General features: G+C 50.0%; 1 protein-coding gene across 1 annotated transcript in view; it reads right to left on the reverse strand.

The window, feature by feature from the left end:
- Nucleotides 1–10,281, reverse strand: part of PLIN3 (perilipin 3) — a 19,859-nt gene that overhangs the window by 1,716 nt on the left and 7,862 nt on the right. Inside the window, exons 5-8 of the mRNA XM_008587738.1 lie at nt 7,611–7,908; nt 3,796–3,995; nt 1,853–1,978; nt 137–482 (exon numbers count right to left, since the gene is read on the reverse strand). Of these exons, the coding sequence (XP_008585960.1) occupies nt 138–482; nt 1,853–1,978; nt 3,796–3,995; nt 7,611–7,908 (969 nt within the window). The 3' untranslated portion in view covers nt 137. The remainder of the gene's footprint in view (nt 1–136; nt 483–1,852; nt 1,979–3,795; nt 3,996–7,610; nt 7,909–10,281) is intronic.

Genomic DNA, 10,281 nt, shown 5'->3' on the forward strand with positions numbered 1-10,281 from the left:
CTCAAAAAGGACAAAAAAAAAAAAAAGAAAAAAGAAAAAAGAAAAAGCAGGCTCGAAATGAGCCACCAGTTGGAGGAATCCAGTGCCCCTGCATCTGCTCAGGGAGGGACGGAGTTCCCGACCCCTTTCCCCTTACCCTATTTCTTCTCTTCTGGGGCTTTCTCGGTGATTCCAGGGGCGAAGGGTCCCACAAGCCACATGATGGGCACGTTCTGGGCCACGTACTCCACCACGCGGTCAAGGGCCTCTCGGGCCTTGGTGACACGTTCACGGCTCTGGGACAGGATGCTGCTGGAAAGGTCCTGGAAGGAGTGGATGCCAGAAAAGGTGGCTTGGAGGTCCTCCACGTGGCGGCGAGCCTGCTGCACCTGGTCTTTCACATTGGTGGGAAGCCCCTGGATGCTGGACCCCAGAGAGGCGCAGGTGGCCTGCAGCTGCTGGGTGATGTCCCGGAACATGGTCAGTGACTGGGACTCGACCTGCTGAGAAGGGAGAACGGCAGGGACAATCAGAGCTATTTCAGGTGGGGCAACTAGATCCAAAGCCAGGGGGAAAAGACACAGATTCTACTGCTAAACGTGGGGAAAAACCTTTCCACAGGCAAGACTCTAACATGGTGGTTCAGAGTACAGGCTCTTTGAGTTTTCAACCATGTGAAATACACACCAGTTACATATTTTTTCTTCTTTTTTTTGGCGGCTTGCCAGTACGGGGATCCGAACCCTTGACCTTGGTGTTATCGACACCACACTCTAACCAAGTCAGCAAACCAGCCAACCCCACACCAGCTGAATTTTTTAAAAGGCATAGACATTTCACCCAAGAAGATATAGAGAGGGCACGTGAAAAGAAGTTCAGCATCATTAGTTATCAGGGAAATGCAAATCAAAACCACAAAGAGATCCCACCTCACACCCATGAGGCTGGCTAGCATCAACCGGTCAGTAATACCAGGTGTTGGTGGAGAAATCGGAGCCCTCACGGGTTGCTGGTGGTACAGCCACTTTGGAAAACAGTCTAGCAGTTCCCCAAAATGTTAAACCATAGAATTACCACATGACACGGCAAGCCCACTGTCAGAGCCTTGTTCCATTTCATGGCCGAGTCATATTCCACGGTGTGGATGGACTGAGTTGGTTTATCTGTTCATCTGCTGATGGACATGTGGGCGGCTGTTTTCTACTTTCTGGCTATTCTGAATAATGCTGCTATGAATATTCATATACAAGTTTAACTCATTTAATCTTAACAACCCTACAGAAGGTCCTATATCCCATTTACATTTGGGGAAACCAAGGCCCAGAGAGGTTAAGCTGACAAGCTACATATAGCATTTGTGCAGAACTATGACTGAAGGGGTGTCATTCAGAAAGAGGCTTGAGAATTGTCTAAGGCGTGGATTGAATGACAGCTTGAGTGAGTGGTGGGACATGCGGCAAAAGCTGTCACAGAACGGCATGAGAGGCTGACGCCGGCGATAGAGTAAAGGAGGCCAGAGAATGTTAATTACAAGTTGCCGGTAGGATCCAGTGGGTGAATGTGAATGATTGGAGAGGCCACTGGCATTGGGGAGAGAAGGATTCGAGACTCAAAGCAAATAAGACATGGCTTGGCTTAGCATTTAGCAAGTTGGGATGTATCACTACCAAGCGTCCCATGACTGAGATGCAACATTCACACCCAAGAGCAGGAATCAAGGTGGACTTCCTGGAGGAGGTGACCTTAAGTCCTAAGGCAGTTAACGGGAGGTGAGGCTGGGCGAAGTGTTCCAGGCAGGTGGGCCAGTGGAGTAGAAGCATGGGGAGTGATGTCAGGATCCCAAGCACCCCAGGCCACCCCTCTCAGTGGGTACCTCTGGCTTGGTCAGGTCCTTCTCAGTGCCTTGATGCTGCTTCTGGTTCCAGCTGAGCCACATCTGCTGCAGCTTTTCATGAGCATCCACCAGCTTCTGATCCACTCCCTGCTTGACAGTTTCCATCTGCAGCAGAGGACAGAGCAGTGAGGGACAGTTAGCCAAAGCCAGCAGAGCCTGTGAGCGTCCACACGTGCCTGGGGAGAGGAGGGATTCCAGAGGGAGCCTGGGAAGCCCTCCTATTATCTGACTTATGAGATGGTTTGGGAAGGGGAAGGACGCCGCTGTCATACAGGATTTCTATGGCTACAGGGACACCATGGGCTCCTTAATCAACTCGCTCACGCCCTGTGCGTGCAGTCGGTGCAAAGAAAGTGGCTGCACATTCTCTGCAGCCGCTTCCATAGAGTCCATTCCTCTTCCTCCTGCAACCGGGTCTGGCCACAGGACAGGCTTTGGCCAATGGGACATGAGCAGAGGCTTCAAAAGTGCTTGTGATAGAAAATGATTCAGCCTCTAAAAGGAAGAAAATTCTGGCACGTGCTAGAGTGTGGACGAACCTTGAGGACACTGTGCTCAGTGAGGTAAACCAGTCACACAGGGGTAAACACTGTGTGATTCCACTCATAGGAGGTCGCTAGAGTCATCAGATCCACAGAGACAAAAAGTAGAATGGGGGGTGCCAGGGGCTGGGGAGGAGGATGGGGAGTGTTTAATGGGGACAGAGTTCAGTTTGGGAAGATGAGAAGGTTCTGGAGAGGACGGTGGTGATGGCTGCCCAACAGTGTGAATGTGCTTAATGCTGCTGAACTGTAAGTACACTTAAAAATGGTTAAGACGGTAAATTTTATATTACGTGTATTCTGTCACAATTTAAAATTTTTTAAAAAAAGAGAGAGGACATATGACTTAGTAGAGGAAGCTAAGCAAAGAGAAAAAAAATAGGAGTTCAGGTCTTCAACTAGAGAACAGGACAAAATGAAATACCTGGTCAGGGGAGGGAGCAGGAGCTGACTGCAAAGAGGCAGGAGGGAACATTCTGGGGAGATGGAAACGTGCCCTCTCCTGGTAGTGGTAGTGGTGGTTACGTGTCTGTTTATCTTTGTAAAACTCCTCCAGTGGTACACTTTAAAAAGAGAGCTGGCTGGTTAGCTCACTTGGTGTTCTCAACACCATACTCTCCCAAGGTCAAGGGTTTGGATCCCTGCACTGGCCAGCCACCAAAAAATAAAAAGGGTGATTTTTTTATTGGATGTAAATTATACCTCAATAAACCTAACTTTAAACAATAACAAAAAGCTGTCATGCGTTGTGGCTTGTGGTTCTCACTGCACCTGGGACCATCAGACTAGTGCCTCAGCTAGCCAGCTGGAGGGGCAGAGCACACAGAGGCCCAGCCATTAGCCGAACTGCTACAAGTTGAGTGTATCCCCCTCCCAAATGGGGGAAACAGGATTTTATATGCTGAAGTCCTGACTCCCAGGATCTCAGGATGTGACTGTGTTTGGAGAAAGCATCTTCAAAGAGGTCATTAAGGTAAAATAAAGACAGCAGAGCAGACCCTAATCCAATCTGACTGGTGTCCTTAAAAGAAGAGATTTAGGACACAGACACGCATGGAGGGACAACCATGTGAAGACACGCCACGGATAAATGCCTCAGAAGGAACCAAGCTTGCTGACACCTTGACCTTGGACTTCTACCCTCTCGAACAGTGGAACAATACATTTCTGTTGTTTAAGCTGCCCAGTCTGTGTATTGTTAAGGCAGCCAGAGCAAACCAAAGCACAACCGTAACTCCATGGGTAAGCCCAGGCATTCAGAACTGCCCAGCCAAACCTGCAGAACAGGGAGAAATAAATCCCTCGGCTCTGAAGGGGGGGTTGCTGCAGAGTGAAGGGGGCTAGCCCAGGCCCCTGCCCCCACCCCATCACGGGCCTCACCAGGCTAAGTGCCTGGGACAGCTGCAGCAGGGCCTCCTGGGCCCTCTCCCTGGTACGTCGCAGCTTGCCCAGCGAGTGTTCATAGGCATGCTGGCACAGCCTGTCCGAGAGGGAGCCCAGTCGCACGAAGTAGCTCTGCTCCTGCCGTTGCTGCTGCACTGAGGCGATGTCGAGGCCCTCCAGGGATGTGGCGATGCGGGCTGCATGGGAGAAGGGAGAGGAACCGGCGTGAAGGCCAGAACTCCAGTGGAACACACAGCTGGGGCTCGCCCGCTGGGGACGGTCCCTGGAATCACACCACCTGGGTTTATACTCCGGTCCTGCTTACAAGTTGTGAAGGTCTTGGAGCAAAGGATTTCCCACCTCGGTTTTCCCCAGCGGCAAAATGGGGATGAGGGGAACTAAATGTCACAGGATTGAGAGGCCTTAGGGTGGTGTGAGTGTCTCAAACTAAATCCCGCAGGCCACAACTGCCCCGCCTCCAGTTTTGTACAACCTGTGAATACAACCATGCACATTATATAGTGTCTACAGCTGCTTTCAAGCTACAATGGATTCTGTGGCCTCTTGGCCCACAGAGAATAAAATATTCATTATCTGGCTCTTTACAGAAAAGAGTTCACTGATCCTATATTAGTTCCTGGCACATATTAATAGTGGCCATTTTTTTTTTTTTTTTTTTTGCAGCTGGCCAGTGCTGGGATAGGAACCCGTGACCTTGGGTTATAAAGCCACACTCTAACCAACTGAGCTAACTGGCCAGCACCACAGTAGCCAATCTTTAATACCTTTCTAGGTCCTTCACATGTGTTCTCATTAAATCTTAACAACCATTTCGGGAGGTGCTGTTATCTCATTTTTATGGATGAAGAAACTGGGGCTCAGAGAGGTTAAGCGACTTGCCCAAAGTCACACAGCTGGGAAGTGTCAAGTCAGGATTTGAAGCCAGGCTGTCTGATCCCAAGTTCTTAACCATTAAACTTGAGTGGCAGGAGAAGTCTGAGCCCCATGAGAACCATCTTCAAAGCAATCCAGAAAGAGTTTGTGAAGTTACAAGACAGTAAGACAGGAAATGCCTGTCCTGAAACTTTATCCTATTTTGCCCTGCTCCCTTTAAACATTCATATATCAGCAACAAGTTTGAGCTTTGTAAGTAACCAGATCTGGGATCGAATCCAGACCTACTAGCTCTCTGGCTTGATAATGTCCTATTGCAAAGATCAGCCAACTAGAGCCCATGGGCCAAATGCCTCCTGTCTTTTATAAATAAAGTTTTATTGGCACACAGTTGCACCCATTTATTTACCTGTTGTCTATGGCTATTGTCCAGCTACAATGGCAGAGTTGAGTAGTCCTGACAGAGACTGTATAGGTGGCCCACAAAGCTGTTAAGTATTTACTGTCTGACCCTTTAAGAAAATGTTTGCCACCTCCTGGTCTATGGGGAAGTGATTTTGCCAGTAAGCCTCAGTTTCCCCTTCTGCATGATCACCTGAGTCAGAATTGCCTGAAGGGTGACATTCTATCTTGTACCTAGGAGGATATGCAAATGTTTAAGTATATTTATTATCTATTTATAGATGATATAGCTTTTCATTTATAGTAGTGACAAAGTTTTCTTTCAAAAAGAACCCAGAAAAATCGATTTAAGGGATATTGAAGGTAGCTCAGTTGTTTAGAGTACAGTGTTGGTAACACCCAGGTCAAGCGTTCATATCTCCACACCGGCCAGCCACCAAAAATAAATAAAACTAAATAAGCAGTACAGGGAATACGAGTATATGAGCAAGATAAGGTGAGAGTTATTATAATCTCAGTTTTAGTCCCATATTGTGCAACTCATTCTGGGTCAGGCACCATTCTAGAAACGAAGGACAGCCATACATGACCCAACAAAATACCACATGCAGAGACGTCAACACATTGCTCAGTCCAGGTGAGCCTCTGATCAGGGGAATTCAGTTGTTTCTATAAACATTACGAAATTCTGGAAGAATATTCTCTAATCCAGTGACTGGCAAACTTTTTCTGACAGGGCCAGATAGTAAATATTTTCTGTTTTGCAGACTACACTGTCTCTCAACTACTCAACTGCCACTGTAGCATAAAAGCAGCCACAGACAATATGCACATGAATGGTCATGGCTGTGTGCCAATAAAACTTTATTTACACAATCAAGCAGTGGGCCAGATTTGGCCCAGAGACAGTAGAGTCTAATACATTCGTAGTCTGCTGGAGAAGGCGATGTCATAGAAGAATCATTACCTGCTGACACTAAAAAAAACAATGTAGGGACGGCCCCGTGGCGCACTCGGGAGAGTGCGGCACTGGGAGCGCAGCGACGCTCCCGCCGCGAGTTCGGATCCTATATAGGACTGGCCGGTGCACTCACTGGCTGAGTGCGGTGTGGGCGACACCACACCAAGGGTTGCGATCCCCTTACCGGTCACAAAAAAGACAAAAAAAAAAAAAACGCAAAAAACAAGCATGTGGGACATTTAGGGGCAGCAAAAATAAAAGCCTACATTTGGAGAAAAACGGATTCTTCCCCATTTTCCCACCAAAGGTGGGTTTGCAAACACTAACACAAAACCAGCCACATTTTGAAGCCACTCCGCTGACGGAAGTCCACAGCCCCCAGGGAATCCTGGAGTTCTGCCCTTAGAAGTGAAAGTAGCTTTATTATTTAGGCCAAGGACGGCTGGCAGAGTCCAGCAAGTCTGAGCAAGCCGGCAGGGCCTGTGGAAAGGGCAGTGCCCTTGACAAGAGGCGGCTCCCTGGGCAGAGTGGAGCAGAAGGCTGCTCGCCTGGCCTGGCCCTGAGGAGCAAACCCGGTTCTAACACCTTTCTGCAACAGTTCATCACACCTTCCCCTACAAACCAGTCCCATATCTTTTTTTTTTTGGCAGCTGGCCAGCCCAGGTATCAAACCCTGGACCTGGGTGTCATCAGCACCACACTGTAACCAACTGAGCTAACCAGCCAGCCCCATCCTTTATCTCCAGCACCAGGATGCACAGTCATTTCATCAGTAGTGGATGGACAGAACGGACACCCGCAAAAATCAAAGCCGGTCAGACAGATCTGTTCTCTGCAGTAGCTGCTGTTCCTGGTTGATTCAAGTCCTGCCAGGCCTGGCTCAAGACCTTCCTCCCTACTCCCCTCCTCCTGCCTTTAGGGGCCAAGACCCAGAGTCGGAGTCCCCACTATGGGCCAGCAGGCACTGCTCCCAGGCCACTGGGATATGCACGGAATAGATCAGCCAGGGCTCTTCCCCCAGGAGGCTCGGAGTTGGGCAACAGTTACCAACAATCTGGCTTTGCAAACTCAAAGGACAGGTGAGGACCTGCTGGTTACTCAGTTGGTTAGAGCATGGGGCCAGTAACACCAAGGGTGAGGGTTTGGATTCCCGTACTGGCCAGATGCCAGAAAAAAAGAAAAAAAGACAAGTGACATGCTACCTTCAAGCCACATGCTTTAGGGCTCAGCCCCACCGGGAACACGTAAAGCAAGGAACCGCTGAGGATTGCAGGGAGTGTTGCAGGGAGGAGAATGTTCCTGGCAGAGGAAACAGCCAGTGTAAAGGTCCTGGGGTGGGAGCTTGTTCAAGGATCAGCAAGATGGCAGGTGTGGCTGGAGTAGAATGAATGAAGGGGGCCTTGCAGGACACAGGACGACTTGGCTTTCCCCTCTCAAGGAAAGTGGGAGCCACGGAGGACTGTGGGCAGAGGAGGGACAGGGCCTGATTCGGGGCCTCACAGACGCCCTCTGGCTGCTCCGGGGAGGGGTCCTGAAGATCTTGGGCTGCACTCACCCAGCTCAGCATCCGTCATGGGCAGATGGTTGTCCACCCACTCTTCTGACTTGCCCAGCACCGTGTCGACCCCACTCAGCACCATCTGGCCCACGTGGGAGCCCATGACTGAGTGGACACCGCTGGTGACCACGGACTTGGTCATGTCTACGCCACTCTGCACGGCGCCACGGGTTGCATCCACCGCCTCCGTCACTCGGGTGGCCACTGTGTCCTTAGCGCTGGACACGGTGTTGGACACCATTTCTCGGGCCCCTGACACCTTGGACGACACGAGCTCTTTGGTGTCCGCCAGGACCTACGAGACAGGAAAGCATCAGCACCTCTGACCTCCCTCCGTACCTGGGTACCCCCACGCCTGCACCCCAACCTCTAGGAAGGCCAAAGGGGAGGCTGCCATCCCCCAAGCATCTCCAAGTCCACCATCATGGTTAAGGCTTCGTGCTCTGCAGCGAGCTGGCCTGGGTTCAAATCCCAGGCTTGCCACTTCCAAGCTGTGCAGCCTTAGGCGAGTCACTCTACCTCCCTGTGCCTCTGTTTCTTCGTCTCAGGATGTTATGAGCTGAATGTGTCCCCCCTGACCCAAGAAATTCACGTGTCAAAGTCCTGACTCCCAGTACCTGAGAATGTGACAGCATTTGGAGACAGCATTTTGTTTTGTTTTTTTCTGCAGCTGGCCAGTATAGGGATCCAAATCCTTGACCTTGATGCTACAAGGCAGCACTCTAACCAACTGAGCTAACCGGCCAGCCAGAGGTAGGGTTTACAGTAAAATGCGGTCATTAGAGCAGACCCTAATCCAGTATGACTGGGGTCCTTATAAAAAGAGAAGATTAGGACACACACAGAGGGATGACCACGTGAGGACACAGGGAGAAGATGGTCATCTACAAGCCATGAAGAGAGGCCTGAGAAGGAACCAACCCTACCCACACCTTAATCTCGGACTTCCAGCCTCCAGAGGTGTGAGAAAATAAGAAGTTTCTCTGGTTTGAGCCACCCAGCCTGTAGGACTTTGTTATGCCAGCCCTAGAGAACTAACGCACATGGCTAGAACAGTGCTAAGCTCAAGAATTTTTAATCAGTGTGACAGCAGGAACTAAGGGTAACCCTGGGAAGTGACCACTCCAATCCCACAGGAAGAACTGGAATCCTGGCTGGACACATAAGCCATGTACTAATTTAGTCCCTTAGAAGTTCTCAACTGAGGATGATTCTGCCCCAGGGGATGCTGGGCAATGTCTGGGGACATTTGTGGTTGTCATGACTGGGAGGTGCTCCTGGCATGGGGTGGATGGAGACCACGGACACTGCTCAGCACCTGCAGTACCCAGGATGGCTCCACCCCAGAGAAGGATCCAGCCCCAATGTCCAGTGCCAAGGGGGAGACCCTGCACCATCATGAGATACTCAGAGCTAGACTATAGCAACATGAAAGATTTTATGCAGACCTCCAAGTGTCCAAACATTTGCACCTGCAGTACCCAGGATGGCTCCACCCCAGAGAAGGATCCAGCCCCAATGTCCAGTGCCGAGGGGGAGACCCTGCACCATCATGAGATACTCAGAGCTAGACTATAGCAACATGAAAGATTTTATGCAGACCTCCAAGTGTCCAAACATTTTGTCTTTATCAATTCCCCATTTAGCATATTAATTACCCTAAACTCCTGAGGGTGAATGGGGGAGTGTGTCTAAAACATTGAAGTGTTTGTGCACTTAGTCTGCAATCTCACACTAAAACATGAAGAGCCCACACTTGATGCCAACCAGACACTGTTCTATGCCTTCAGAGGAGGACCCGAGGTAAGCCTCACAAACCCCTAAGACATAGGGAGCATCTCCATTCTGCAAAGGAGAAAGTGAGGCAGAGAGAGATGAAGTAGCTTGTTTGAGGGCTGCCCAGCTGCTCGGGGGCAGAACACAGATTGGAACCGGCTGTTCTGACTCTGTGACTTATAACCTTGAGTGGTTAATAGGACCAGTTATGAGGTTGGCAACTTTCTGTGTAAAAGGCCAGATGGTTAATATTTTCAGCTTTGCAGGCCAGATGGTCTCTGTCCCAACTACTCAACCCTGCCATAGTAGGGTGAAAGCAACCATAGGCCATACGTAAATGAATGGGTGTTGCCGTGTGCCAATAAAACTTTATTTAAAAAAAACAAGTGGAGGGCCAGATTTGGCCCCTGCTGATCCCTGGAATAGCTTTTCGTGAAATCTTTTGATTAGGAGAGGCCCCTAATCATCTGCCAACACCCACTGTTCTTGAATCTAAGTCTCTAAACAGATCTCTGTGCAGATGGCTCTCTGCAGAATTAAAAACCACACCCACCCCCATCGCTACCCTTCCACGTCGGTGCCCCCTGAACACCCAGCCCTCTTGCACCCATGAGAATTAGTCTTTTGGGGAGACAGGGCGCAATGGTCATGTTTTAACGCCAGTGCTGCACTAACTGAATGCACAGATTCTCACGCTGGCTCTGGTTCAAATCCCAGTCTCGACAACAAAGACCGTGGAGGGTCCAGAATGGAGAGACCATCACGCCCCTTAAAGTCAAGTGCTCAGAGCAACTGCCCTTTTGGATGACGCTGGAGAACTTCACCCTGAGCCCGTCCTTCTGTGAACAGAAGGAATGCTGGCCTCGCACCCTACTGGCAGGATGGAAGGGAA

The sequence above is a fragment of the Galeopterus variegatus genome, unplaced genomic scaffold (genome assembly GCF_000696425.1).
Source record: "Galeopterus variegatus unplaced genomic scaffold, G_variegatus-3.0.2 Scaffold4520, whole genome shotgun sequence".
NCBI lineage: Eukaryota > Metazoa > Chordata > Mammalia > Dermoptera > Cynocephalidae > Galeopterus > Galeopterus variegatus.